Genomic DNA, 15,350 nt, shown 5'->3' with positions numbered 1-15,350 from the left:
AGAAATGCAAAGTGATGTCTTTCTCCCGCTTAAACAACATTATTGTTCATCAATATCAAATGGAAATGCATTATCTGGATCGCGCAAATTCAGTTTGTAACCCAGATGTTACTATCGACTCAAAGTAAAAATTTAACGAACACATAAGCATTGCAATCTCCAAAGCATACACGATACAAAGCTTCATTAGACGACATGCGAAAGAATTATCAGATATTTATTGTCTTAAGACACTGTTTAGTGCGCTAGTACGTACACAGCAAATAGTTTTGGTACATTCAAAGTTAATTGCCTATATGCCGGGTATTAAGCCACTCGAAGTGGAAATTAATTACTATGTCTGAAACTGCTCACCGAAGGGGCGGTTACCCTCCAATACCTTTTCCGAACTAAATCTTTCACATGTTGTACATATGCATAATCGAGTTTCAGACATAGTAAATAGTTTTGAATATTCAATTACGTGTAAAATTGCTGAACCCATCGAGAATTAACATTCAATATTCAAATAAATTTGACCGAACTTTACTAGCAAGCACCGTTTAAGTTTATTTTGATTTAACAGAACAGTAAGATAAGTTTAATATTGCGTTTTCGTTGCGTTGCGAATTTCAGAAGGCATTTCCGATAATATTTCAGAAGGAGTTTATAAATGAGCTTTCTACAAATCAATTTCTGGAGAAATTCGTTTATTTCTAAAACCTAAAGAAATTTTCGTAGGATAGGAAAAACAGTTTTCGTAAGTATTTAGAACTCTCAGAGGAAATTCTGAAGAATTTTTTTTAGTTTACTATGAAATATCTGTAGGTATTTCTATATTCATTTCCGTTATTTTTAATTTATCTAGTATGTTCTACAGGAATCCCTAGAGGAATTTATGAGGGAATTCTTGAAGAAATGTCCAAAGCAATTTTTTGGAAAAATCTAAGAATGTCTGATATAGTTTCAAAAAATCCTTCGAAAATCCCTTCAGAAAACCTTTAGGAGTTCCGTCCGTTTAGAATTTCGTTCTAGAACTTTGGAATTTTTACGGGAATTTCTGAAAGTACTTTTAAATGAATTCCTAAAGAAATTCTTGACGGAATTCCTTAGGAAAGTTCTGAAGAAACTTTTCCTAAGGGATTTGTGGTATCATTCTTCGGAGGCTTTTTTTGAAAAGAGCCCAGAAGGAGTTTCCGAAGAAATTTCTGAAGGAATCTTTGAAGAAATGTCCAGAGGAATTTTAGAATGAATTACTGGAAAAAAATTCAAATGAATATGTATCTGCAGAAATTTTCGAAGGAATTCCCGGCTGGTGAAATCTAGGAAAAGCATTTCTTCGGAAATTCTATTACGCATTTCTTCGTAGACAGCTTTGATATTTTTTTTCGGAAATTCCTTCAAATATTCGAATATACTGAATTGATTTAGGAATACTTTTGGACAACCCTCCAGGGGTTTCTTTGAAAGGTTTGGTAGAAAAACCCCCAAGAAGTACTTCATAATGTTTCCAGAAATTTTTAAAGTACCTCTTCGAAGATTTTCCGAAATTTTGTTAAAATAATTCTTCGGGAAATTTCAATAGGATTTTCTTAGAAATATATTGAAGAATAAAATAGTTTCCGATGGAATTCCTAAAGGTATTTTCCAAGGGGAAATGTTCCATAAAGGCTTCCTAAAAAAATCTTGAAGTAATTCCTTGTGGAGTTATTGAAGTAACTTCCAAAGAAATTCCTGGAGGAATTTTCAAAGCAATAATACATTGAAGAAATTATTGTAGAATCTTCTGAAATAATTCCCGAAGGAATTTCTAGCGGAATTCTTCAAGTAATTTCCAAAGGAAAGACTGAAGGTATTTTCGAAGGAATTATTAAGGAAGGAAGGAAAGGGAAACCTAACCGATCAATTTCCAAAGCAATCCCTAAATTAATTTCCGAAAAAAACATTTCAGAGGAAGTTTCCAAAAAAATCCGTTAGAATTCTTAAAGTTTTTTTTATATTTGAAATTATTGCAAGTACGAGTTTTGGTGAAAAATTGCGAATATTGTTTTTTTTTTGCTTAAATGAAGATATGATTGTCATGTTATATTGAAAACCTTGTTTTGTTTCTTTTTTTTTTCATAGGTCAGAAATAAAAAGAGTCGATTCAACAGAGCACTTTACTGCCACGATTAGCTTAAAAGTCCCATGTTGAATCTTGGCGAATCTTGGACGATGCTCGTGGAGGACCAACGCGCACTTGGACGGTACGTGGAGGAGGCGAATGAACCACGAGTTGCATCAGCTGTTGGGAGAACCATCCATCGTTCACACCGCGAAAATCGGACGACTGCGGTGGGCCGGGCACGTAGCCAGAATGTCGGACAGCAACCCGGTGAAAATGGTTCTCGACAACGATACGACGGGCACAAGAAGGCGAGGTGCGCAGCGGGCAAGGTGGATCGATCAGGTGGAAGATGACTTGCGGACCCTCCGTAGACTGCGTGGTTGGCGACGTGTAGCCATAATGGAGAAGACTCTTATATACCGCACAGGCCACTTCGGCCTTAGTCTGAATAAATAAATAATAATGAATCTTGGCGATTTTGATTTTCTGCCAGAATAAGCTTAAAATGACATCATCTTAAGAAAAACTGATAAAATAATAATCTTTGTTCTAGAACTTTCAAAATCAAAACCCACTTGTGTTGCGCCATCTTGCTATTTATTCGCATAGCAGTCACATTCCCGAATAAATATAATAAGGCACTTTATGAGACAGATCGAAACAGCTGTTTTTCTCGTGTTTATCTAATTAAAAATAAGTGGGAGCCCGTTTGTTTGTTTATTTCGCGCTGAACATTCCAATTAGTCGGATCATCAATTCTACCTATTTTACTTCGCGGTTTCAAGAGCTTAAGAACAAAGCTTTTCATACGATTTCCAATACGTGTTGCTAGATTATTCATATCATTGCATTCTAAGCATAAAATGCTGAAAATTTGTTTTGTGTTTGGACCTAACGGAAAGTTGTTCAGTTCACGCAGAATCATACCAAAACAAAACATAAAATGTAAATAATCGGGCCGCCGCGAAACGTCTCATAAAATACCTTATTATGATCCATTTAATAGTTCTATAGTAATGTATACAGATAAAGAATATATAACATTTTCAGAAGATTGCAGGTTTTATCAATTTATTAGATTTTTTTGTATTTCTCCATGTAAAACGAGTTTGAAAAATTCAACGGCATATTTCTCAATTTAAAAAAAACTGACATGGGACGCTTATGCGAATAGTTACAGACAAAAAAAAACAGTTAAAATTTGGTTTAAAGCATACCCGCTATCTGCGTCATATTTATGGGCGTTTTAACCCTTTCCTTTCCATGGTAGCTGAAGAGCTCCATCCTTTGCACCTTCCAACATTCATCGATTTATCTCAACAACAAAATGCAGTATTTGGCACAACTTTATGGTTTCATTAGACTAGTATAATCAATTTTGTGTAAAAATAGTTAAACTATTGAAAACAATCAAGTGATTTACAATCAAAAACGTTTTTTTTTTAGTTTTCCACTAATTTTAGCTATGCCAAATAACTTTTGTTCTACCATTTTTTTTCCATAGGTGATTCCTTCCTAATGAAATCTTTAAAAAAGTCGTGGGAAAGAGAGGGTTAATGACAATTGCTTCAAGCTTCTTCTCATATTTATATTTTCTTGTATGAGGAATGTAGGGGAACTGTTCCATTTTCCATCTCACTTAACATATATTCATCTCATCGCAAAACAAAAAAATACAGCACCAATCTCGTCGTATCTTTTTGCTAAAACGCGTGCTCACTGATGAAAAAAATCCCAAAAATAAGAAACAAACCAAATTCCTTTCCATTGCTTTGTTTTTGATGGGATGGAAATAGGAGCTATGGGATGAAGTGCCAAACCGTTCCCCTACGTATTTTATTATTTGGATTTTTTAAATTTTCAGGATAAATAAATGAGAAAAGTTCATCCGTTATGAGCATGGGCATGAGTATGATGACCGTGCATTCCGTAGTTGATACTCCGTAATTGACCAGAACAATCGCAATTGCACAGGGAACCAATGGATGGAAGGATGGGATTTGTGAACAGTCCGAGAGCTCTAGTGTATTTTGAATGGTCGATAACGGCGCTGGCCACGTCCTCACGGTCTATCGGGGATTGGGAAGGTACTGATGATGCAATCACTCGCTCACTGGAAGCCGAGAACACCTCTGCATTCGCCACGAGTTCATGCGGAATGATATTGGAATCTGGGGGTTAAGGTTCTATGGCAGAGGTTCGTCTTGGTTAACGGGTTGCCAATGTGGTAGTTATGAAAGGTGGTTTTTAATTGGATGCCGAAACGAGATTTTCCGCTTATTTCGAATTCTAAGTTACTTGATAGAATTAAACAAGTTGTAGGTATGCGGTAGAAGATGGAAATGACATGAAAGCCCATTTACCAGTTCTAGCGATTGCTAGAACATGATAAATATATGAAAAGATACAAAGTACGAAAAAACTGGTTCGGACCTGGGGATTGAAACTCATAACCTCCTTCCTGCGTATGATGCAGAAGTGGTAGCCATACGACCACCAAGTCCGCTATGAGAAAAGGTTATCCGTAATAAAATCTTAAAAGTGTTTAGGTAATGGAACAAAAGAAAAAGGGTAATATACTCAAAATTTCCAACGATTCTTGAACTTTGGGACTTCGTGGCATTGCGGTTAGCGACATCAGTCTAGACGCATGTGTTATGGAGCGTGGGTTCGGTTCTCGGCTTGCTAAAGGGGAAAACTTTTCAGAAAATTCTCCACTGGTCCACTGGGTGTTGTTCTGTCCGTTTATTTGTGGTCGAAGACGGTGATTATGTCTTTTTGCCTTTCTCGTACAACAAAGTTGTACCGAAAGGCTATCATTTCACTTCGAAAACGAACTTTTGATAGAAGCCTCTGAGACCCATAGTGTTATATACCAATCGACTCAGCTCGACAAACTGAGCACATGTCTGTCTGTCCGTGTGTATGTGTGTGTGTATGTGTGTGCACAAAAGCTATAAAAAACATTAGACAACTTTTCGTATAGTAATCCTTCACCGATTTTCTCGCAACAAGTTTCATTCGACAGGGGACAAAGCCTTGTTGATCACTATTGAATTTGATAACGATCGGTCATTGCGTTTAAAAGTTATGAAGAAAATGGTACATAGGACCATATAAACCCCATATAAGGTTGGTGTTCTAACTAAATGCGAGAAAGGCACCACCAACGCTAGGTGGATTAATCTGGGTTTTAATATACGGTTATAACTGTCAGATAGCGACTTATCTCGAACGAACAGACATTTATTGAGCATGTGTTGGGTTTTATAATACGAGCTTGATATCAAATACTAAATAACTTAGTTAATAGCCTTTCCGTACAACTTCGTGACAAAAGATAAGCAAAAATAGGTAATACATATGCAAAAAAACATGAAACAATTTTTAGTTCATTAAACAGAAATGCAAAACCTAAACAGAAGTGGATTCTAGGAAATTCTATTATTGGCAAAGGTCTCTTGCCCCAAATGTTCTTATGAAACAGGCAGGGGAAGAAAATTGCATAAGTCGTCAGCTACCCTTGTTTGAAATCATATCTGAATTAAAATTGGTTACTGAATGCAACAACATTAAAGTGTCAGTCTGCATATGGTTGATATACACATCGTATGATGTTTGTTTAGTAACTTACAGCGTATCATTTGATAGAGAAATTAATCATAAGGGAAGTAGCCAGAGTACATAATAAAGTACTCACAGGCAACCCACATCAACCAATAACTCTGTAAATAAAATAATGTGTTATCATATTCCAAACTCACCTGGATTTCTACTGATGTGCTGCCTTCGAATGTGAATGATTTTAGATTGGGCTTCAGCGCCAAATTGTAGTGCTGCGGTACCACATTCGTGGGCAATCGCTGAAAGGCCGGCTTCGACGACATTTTACCAGATTTACCGAGGATGACAGATGCTTCTTCTGTGTTCCCGTCGTCACTATCACTTTTGCAGTTTGCACTCTTTTCTTCCGCACTCGATGGCGAGTCACTAACACCACCAGTTATCACCACCGGCTGCGAAACGTTACTGAACTGCCTTCTTATCAGACTCGACTGCAGTAGGCCAACACTGTTATTATTCCGATAAACCCAACCACATCTACAGCACGTACTCTTCAAACAATGTTCTCCGACTGCAGCAGCAGACGGCGACGAGAACGACGGTGGTTCAACGATAATAGCAGAGCGGTGATTATTGCAGCGCTGATACGATGATGTGCGGCGGCTTGAGCGAGGGGATGCCACGAGGTAACGATGGTTGGAAGGCCACGCGGCAGCTACGGGTGCTGTGCGCGCAAGTGTCGAAAATGAACGCTTTTCACGCAGAAACTTCCGCGAGCGCCACGGAGACAACACTGTTGATGATGATGACAAGTAATAAATGCACTGTCTACTATGGTCAGCCTCAGCGGACGAGAAAGATCTTCGACCGGATGTTATCCACTGATCCTTTCTCAATCTTCCGACACGAGCTGTAATTGAGGTTGTAAAGTGAAGAATGAGGATATATTGACGCACTACTTTTTTCAAGTCAACGGAAGGGTTAAATTTATGAGACACACAGTTATGAAGAAAAGAAAGTATACACAGTCTATAATAAACAGCACAAGTTTTTCTGATGTCGCTAAATCACAGCACTCACTAGCAATGGATTAGATGTTCACTGCAGAAGGCAACGCGAAAGACTGCCGGTGAGAGCCAACGCTCGAATTGAAGTGACCCTTTGGACTGACGGTGGATTCCTGCTAGTGGCTTTTAACTCTCACTTTGGATTATGTGTTGAGAGAAAATAAGTGATATTAGCTGACAATTCGACATGGAACCTTTTACACGTTGTACCTTTTGTATATATATATATATAGCTACAGAGCAGACCCATTCATTTTTAGCAATATGTTCAAAACGTTTATGTTACACTGGGTTCTAAAATTAAATGATTTTTGTCTTTACATGATACTACGCACGTTTCTTCACTTATTGCACATACTTAATTGTGACACTAGAGCCGGTTTTATGCGGTTTTTCATCACGGATTTTTACGCTATTATGGAAATTTTTGAAAATTCTTCTTATGCTATCTGTTGTGTGATTTTATAGGCTCGTTTTTGGTTTTAATCTTTTTAGGCATTTTTTTTTGACTTTTTAAGCATTTATGAATATCGTAGAGACAAAGCTAGGTTCAAGAGGATAATTTGATATGCACCCTATTCTTTTTTTCACGGCGGATGCGTTCCATGTAAAAAAAAATTTCAATAAAAAAGTTTTATGATTTCTCGACGATTCATGCAAAATGGAGCAGCTTTGCAAACACTTTGTATGAAATTTTATACAAGGCCGTGGAAAAAAAACCTGTGTTAAAATAGAATCGGGTGTATATTTTGTGCCGCCAATCGAACTGTAAAAAAGCAGCCAATCGATTATGAGACCTGCCAAGCTTCAAATTTGTTGGCTTTAAAACGGCTACATTAGATATAACGTGAAAAAACATTTTGAACGCATTTTACATATGTTAGCATAGCATAGCATAGCATATCTGACCGCACACTATCCTGGGTTGGCTGTCGATAGGGACGTTAGATGCGCCAGAAAAACAGCCTGGGGCTTGGCATGTTTTTCATTCAACGATCCCTTTGTTCAACACCTGGCCAGGTCCTTACGATCAGTGGGGATTTGGGTGGGAAGTGTTGATTAGATACCTACTTAAGAAGATGCGGAGAACTCGCGCGACCTTCATAGGTATCTGGAGTTGGAATTTGGATGGGTTATTAAGGGGTGCTTTTCTTGGCGAAAAAGCTTGAATATTATATTTTTATTGGTATTGATATTGTAAAATGTGATGTTTTGTTCTTGAATGTAATATGAATGAATGGATTTTGGCAAAACAATTCCATTGAGTTTGCATTCTGCAGCATATTTCTGAAATAATAAATTGTAGTAATATTAGAGTGTGATGTAGTGTGATGCGTCTTCAGAATCTACGTCAGCACCCAATGTTTCTGAAAGTGAAGATTATTGTCATTTGGTTAGGTAAATCGTTTATGACAAGATGATTTATAATTATACGATATTATTTAAAATATATGGAGCTCCATGGTAATTTGAGAAAATGTATGGGAATATTAAGAATAAGTGTATAAAAAACGTTAAAATTTATGAAAATCAAAGGAGAGCAAATTGATCCTTGGTGTGAAACAAACTTCACCAGCAACACTTGTTTCAGCTGAAAAGGAAATACAAATATTTAGATCGGGATTATTTGAAAAATAGTTTACAGTGTCCCTGGCCGAAGGACCTCAGCTTCAAGAAATCAGCGTCACTAGATCACCGTGTGTCAAAAATTATAAAAATACAAATGGTAAAAATTATTAAAATAAATATTTTTCTTCTATTGTATTGAAAATGTTACCTTTCCTTTGTATCTTGTCAGCTCCTCCCGTTTTTCTAAAGTTTGATCATCGAACGTATTAAATTTTGTCAGATAATAACGTCTTAGGCAAATGATGCCCTCTCGATCTTCCCGTATTTTTTTTAGTAAATTTTTAATAAATATTTTAATGAAAATGTGTAAAAATAGATATTAGAAAATATGACAATATGAAGGGATTAAAATATGTATATATGAAAATATGAGAATATGAAAATATAAAAAAATATGAACATTTGAAAATATAAATAATAATGAATATGATAAAAATAAAAATATCAAAATATAGCAATATGGATATATGAAAATATAAATCATGAATATATGGAAATATGTTATATAACTGAAATATGAAATATAAGAAGTAAACATTGAAACAAGCAAAATTATGAGAATATGACACATGAAAGCATAAGAATAAGAAAGTGTGAAATATGAAAATAACTTCACACTTTCGCACTATTATATTCACATGCTATAAAAATGAAAATATGAGAAAACGAAAGTATGAAAATATAAATGTATATGAAAAAATTAATATATGAAAATAAAAATATATGAAAATAAAGATATATGAAAATATAAGTAAATGAAAACATAAACATATAAAAATATTAACGCACGAAGAAACGAAAATATGGAAACAAGATAAAATGGAAATATAAAAATTTGAACATAGGAAAATATGAATAAATGATAAAATGAGAACGTGATAGTATGAATACATATTTGAAAAATATATAAATAGAAATATGAAAATATATAAGTCAAAAATATAGTTCCTTATCAGCAGTGTATGGCAGCATAAAAATACAACTCAATGAAATTATGAAAGCATAAAAATAAAAAAATAAATGGAGATAAAAAAATAGCAAAATTTGAAAATATGGGAGTATAAAAATATGACATTATGAAATTAATTAAATATAGAACATATAAATATGGAAAATTGAGGAAATAAATATACGAAAATAAGAAATTATTCAAATTCCAAATTAATGAAAAAATGAAAGTGGAGTAAAACTCATGTTTCTTTTGAAATTACTGTCCAGATTGCTATCAGAAATCAAGGTAGGTGTAGTCCTTGATTTCAATCTAAGACAAAAATTACAAAAGCGTGAGGATTACTACTCCGTACTACGCCCATCTGTACCGCAACTAGGGGAGGGAAAGGAAATGTTGATGTGATACTTAAAGAGAGGCTCTTCCCTCAGCGACACCCTCATAAGTACCACGGAGTTGCATATTGGGAAGGTATTCGTTGGGTCAGGATTTGCCTGTAGCTGGCAATGTGACCGTGGTAGATCTTACCCCGTAACACACCACGTAAAGGTGTCTACCCAGCGTTACGGGTACCTTTTTGAACGCATTTTACATATGTTTGCAATAAATTAATGAGAGATTATGATTGCTTTGTTTATTGAATTTATAAATAAGTAGTATAAGAATTTATAAATAAGCGTGAGCGGAAACAAGTATAAAGACAAGCATTTTCATACATTTTCATCATGTTTGAGAATCGAAATCTCGATTCGTAGTGATTCGATTTGGCTAAAATTTTACTAGGCACCCGTTGTCAACTTGACCTTCCGATCTTCAAGTGAATTGTATACATCTTGTATACAATTGTATTCTCTATTGATTTTGAACTCCGAATTTGCAAATAATTATAAAGACACCACTTTTTTCATACAACAGAACTGTCTGTATGTATAATTATTTCCAACAGAAACACGTAAAAGTAGAATATATGCATAAATGTAAGTTTTATTGAATGAAAATTCAAGTCATTTTAGGCTTGCTGGCAAAAAATAAGCCCAATCGAATAGCTAAAAATCGAGATATTGACCTTCCATAATGGCCATTAAGTGACTTCGTGTGAGACTACGAAAGCTTTTCAATCTGCTACCCAAGTTAGGGGTCGTATACTAATTACGTAAGCCCTTATGGGGAGAGGGGATTCGCAATTTTCTTACGTTCCATATAAATTAAAAATGATTTGTATGGGAAAAATCATACAAGGGCTGGGGCGTGGGGTGTGGGGGTTGTTAAAAATGCTTGCGTAATTAGTGTACGGCCCCTCATCCACAAACTGCAAACAAGTAAATTTATTGTTGCTACTTTTCTGAGAGAAATATTAAAGTGCTTTTATTTGCTTTTCTAGAACAAATCTAATACATTACAGGTCGTGTATTTTATTTCGCCATAGTCAGGCGATGACAATATTTCCAAGAGGATAAGATAAAATAAAATATAATGTATTGGTAACAATTGAATTTATTGTGCTTTTAAAGTAAGCACAATAGAGGATTATTACAACCGTGAAAAATCTACAATAAACGTACAATAGATTGTTATGTTTACCATACAATCTATTGTATTCCAATGTATTATGCCATACAAGGTACTGTAAATTTTTATCCAGGTTTTGTTTACTCGATAGGCTCGATAGGTTTACAAACGTTTTGACAGTTCAATTATAGTTTGGCTTCAATCTTTGCGCAACTTTATATAACAGACTCTGGCTTTAGTTCACTCACTCACAGTTTAAAGGAGGTTTCATCACTTACCAGACAAACTGCCAATATAGTTCCAAGTTCTTCGATGCATAATATGATTTTTGGATATGCAAAGCGAGCAAATTAAATACTAATTTAATGTTTAATATAATCAATAATTACAGAACCACAAAATGTGTTAATTAAACAATGTTTTTAATTCACTATGCTCATTTGTTATGCTTTCAATTCTTACATCTTGTGGTAGTTCGCTTCTCACCTTTCACTTGGAAATTTCAATAGCGAGAAAAATCAGACTGTCAGTCAAAACGATTCATTCAACTTTCTTACCTGAGCCGGTTGCATTCAACAACACAACGCAATATTGCATGAAAAATCTTACGACAGTGGGCTGTATTTTTAAATTATTTATATTTAGAAATTTGCTAGATTTCAATGCAGTTATTGTAATTTAATGCAAAACATGTTGTAGAAGCTAACATTTGTAGTAATTATATGACACGACTTGTGCAATATGTGTGCTGCTCGGTTTTATATATAAATTTTAAACATCATAATTTAGAACAAAGCACAGTAAAAACAAAATATTTTGGTGGAAACGCAAGCAAGTTTTATCAGCAATCTGAAAAGTTTTCCACGAAAATGTTCATTGTGAGGAAAGCACGGTCTACGAAGTGATTGGACACTATTTAGTGATACTCATGTTTTTCTTTTGAAATCCCTATCCAGATTGTTATCAGAAATCAAGGTGGGTGTATTACTTGATTCAAAACTTTCCACTGAGAGCAAACTTAATTAATTAAAATTAATTGAAAGTTGAAAAACTATGCCTGAGCTGGCATTAATTGAAAAAATATATTTTGGCACGGCAAATACTGCGTAAAGCGTACTATTGGTACTTCGCGTACTTGAAGGAATAAAATAGACCCCATCTCGCGGTCCTTAGCCTCTTACTCATCAACTCCTATTTCTACCTCCTCGTGGCGCTGGCCGGAATACGAGCAGCCTTAGGGAAGATCGGGTAACCAACCCAGGTGGGAACTATGGTCGTTTGCTGTCAGGGAAGAGGGGTTTGCTCCTCTCCGGAGATGCAAATCTTACTGAGCGTCTGTTCTCCATGCTGATCCAAGATTTTTTTATGTACATAAAAAAATCTTGGGCTGATCATCGTCCGAGTGCCAGCGATTGACTCTAAGTGACACTGTGCACCATGGCCCTACGCAACGAATAATAAACAAGAGAGTACGGACTGAGACAAGCGGCGAAGACCACTGCGAAAAGGGACTAGCGATTGGAAACTCGGTTCATGAAACTGCAAATCTCTCAACTTTATCGGGAGCACACGCATACTCGCCGATGTGCTCAAGGACCGTGGATTCGGCATCGTAGCGCTGCAGGAGGTTTGTTGGAAGGGATCAATGGTGCGAACGTTTAGAGGTAATTATACCTTCTACCAGAGCTGCGACAACACAAACGAGCTGCGAACAGCGTTCATAGTGATGGCCGATATGCAAAGGCGTGTGATCGGGTGTTGGCGTTCAATGAATGTGCAGGCAGAGGATCAAAGGCCGGTTCTTCAACTTCAGCATAATCTGATTCTTCATCATGTTCTGAGTGTCCTCTGAAAATTTTAGGTCATTTGGATTAAAATTGATTTAGCACAAGACGATTAAAGTTTGCATGCAAATTAGTATGGGGAAATTTATTTTTTCATTATACCGATATTGATTATTCCCCATTAAGCACAGGTAAAAAGAAAACCTATATAGCTAAAAGGAATACTCAAGAGTTTTAACCCAGCGAAAACTGCATCTTAATTAAAAAAAAACCTTATTGTCACCTTACTCAGGTTATTTTTAAACTAGCTATTGGGGTGGAAACTATGGTTTTTATTGAATATGCGTGTGGGTGGAAATTAATTTGAACGAACTATTGATTACGTGTACAGTGGGTGTTTTATTGGAAATTGAGGGGGTATGGGGGTTACATCGGCAGAGCCCAGGACGATACCAAAATGACTCTGCCGAGAGGGGTCCTCTTTTATGGTTAGGGCACCGGTTCGGGCCCGAGGAGTTGCTCTTTGGCGAATTATAGCCGCGCACGGCTAGAGCGTCAAGATGTCCTTTACGGTTTAGGCGTAGTGGCCAGCTAGGGACCACTAGGCCGATCGTGTGCTTCGCCAACCGTAGGTTGGCACACAAAATGGCTTTGTACCGTGAGGTACCACAAAAGGTCCTGTAAGGGTAACGGGAAAACTTTCATCAAATGCCGTACTGAACGCAACTAGTCATTAGTTTTACGTTAGTTTTAAATTAATTCAAGTCGGGTTGCACTAAACTATGCACGGTCCTGATCGAACTTAATCACACACCCGTATTTCAACCACTCACTCTATCACTAGGACACTGTGAAAAATTACTTCTTTCGATCCGAAGCACACGAACGCCAGAAATGAAGTGAGGGATGGCGGACTCATTGCACCTCAATCCCTCCCAAGATGAAGTTTTTCTTTATTACCACCCCCTTTTGTTTCAGGATTTGCGCGCGCCTGCATGTCGTGTTATTGCACCCACTGATGTTCAACATGTCTCCTTGTACCCACACTACTGTTATACAATTGGTTACAGCACTTCTCCGACATTATCGACGTTAGGACATATCGTGGCGCTAACATCGACTCTGATCACTATCTGGTGATGGTTAAACTGCGCCCAAAACTATCCGTCATCAACAATGTTCGGTACCGACGACCGTCGCGGTACGACCTAGAGCGACTGAAGCAACCTGATGGCGCCACTGCATACGCGCAGCATCTCGAGGCAGCGTTGCCGGAAGAGGGTGATAGCTCGACGGGCCTCTCTTAAGGACTGCTGAAATACAGTTAAAGCAGCCATTAACGACGCAGCGGAGAACAACGTCGGGTATATGGGACGAAGTCGACGGAACGATTGGCTCAACGAAGAGCGCAGACAGATTCTGGAGAAGAAGGACGCAGCGCGGGTGGTCGCGCAGCTTCAAGGTACCCGGCAGAACGTGGAACGAAATAGACGGAAGCGGAGACGGCAGACCCGCTTTTATAAGGAGAAGATACGCCGCCTGGAAGAAGCAGAGTGCAAGGAGATGGAACAGCTGTGCCGTTCATAAGAAACACGCAAGTTTTATCAGAAGCTCAACGCATCCCGCAAAGGCTTCGTGCCGCGAGCCTAAATATGCAGGGATAAGGATGGGAGCATCTTGACGGACGAACGTGTGGTGATCGAAAGGTGGAAGCAGCCCTACGAGGAACATTTAAATGGCGCTGAGAGTACAGGCAGTGAAAGTCAAGGCACCGGAGGAGATGACTACGTCAGTTCAGCGGACGATGGAAGCCAACCAGCCCCCACATTGAGGGAAGTTAAGGATGCGATCCAACAGCTAAAGACCAATAAAGCAGCTGGTATGGATGGTATCGGCCCGATTCCCGATGGGCCTGGAAAAGCTGGCCATTTGTCTGCACAAACTAATGATCAGAATCTGGGAAACTGAACAGCTACCGGAGTAGTGGAAGGAAGGGCTTACATGCACCATCTGCAAGTGATATCCCAGATCATCTTCCGTCTTTTATCTTCTATTATTGAATAAGTTCGTGGAAAGTTATCAAGCCGGCTTCGTTGACGGCCGCTCGACAACGGACCAGATCTTTACTTTACGGCAAATCCTTCAAAAATGCCGTTAATACCAGATCCCAACGCACCATCTGTTCATTGATTTCAAGGCGGCATACGACAGTACAGCTATGGAAAATCATGAACGAGAAAAGCTTCCCTGTGAAGCTTACCAGACTGATCAAAGCAATGGTGGATGGTTTGCAAAACTGTGTGAAGATTTCGGGCGAACCTCCTAATTAGTTCGAATCACGCAAGAGACTAAGACAAGGTGATGGACTTTCGTGCCTGTTGTTCAACATTGCGCTAGAAGGTGTCATGCTCAAGGATGTTAACGATCATTCAGTAATTTGCGTTCGATCATTTAGTAGTTTGTCAATAACACATTACAGAAGCTGAATTTCAAAATATGTTGTATGGTGAACTTCTAGTGCGAAGGTTTTTCTACAACTTTGCCATATGGTTCGTTATTAGCATTCTACTAATAACGGAGTTATAGCTATAGTTTCGGTAACTTAGACTAAATGATAACAAAATTCCAATCATTTAGTTTGAGTTACTGCAACTAGCGCTCTAACTCCGTTATTAGTTGAATTCTAATAATGGAAATGGAATTCTAATAATGGCCTAATGGAAAGTTGTAGAAAAACCTTCGCACTAGAAGTCCACCATACA

General features: G+C 37.4%; 1 protein-coding gene across 1 annotated transcript in view; it reads right to left on the bottom strand.

Annotated features, from left to right (window-relative positions):
* The window catches only part of LOC134211085 (puromycin-sensitive aminopeptidase), a 34,827-nt gene extending 23,556 nt beyond the window's left edge, over positions 1-11,271 (bottom strand). The window contains exons 1-2 of the mRNA XM_062687683.1: positions 11,083-11,271; positions 5,851-6,560 (exon numbers count right to left, since the gene is read on the bottom strand). Coding sequence (XP_062543667.1) covers positions 5,851-6,560; positions 11,083-11,122 — 750 coding nt within the window. The 5' untranslated portion in view covers positions 11,123-11,271. The remainder of the gene's footprint in view (positions 1-5,850; positions 6,561-11,082) is intronic.
* Positions 11,272-15,350: the final 4,079 nt, after the last annotated feature.

This window comes from Armigeres subalbatus, chromosome 2 (genome assembly GCF_024139115.2).
Source record: "Armigeres subalbatus isolate Guangzhou_Male chromosome 2, GZ_Asu_2, whole genome shotgun sequence".
NCBI classification, from domain to species: Eukaryota; Metazoa; Arthropoda; class Insecta; order Diptera; family Culicidae; genus Armigeres; species Armigeres subalbatus.
This window is presented reverse-complemented; position numbering and strand designations above follow the sequence as displayed.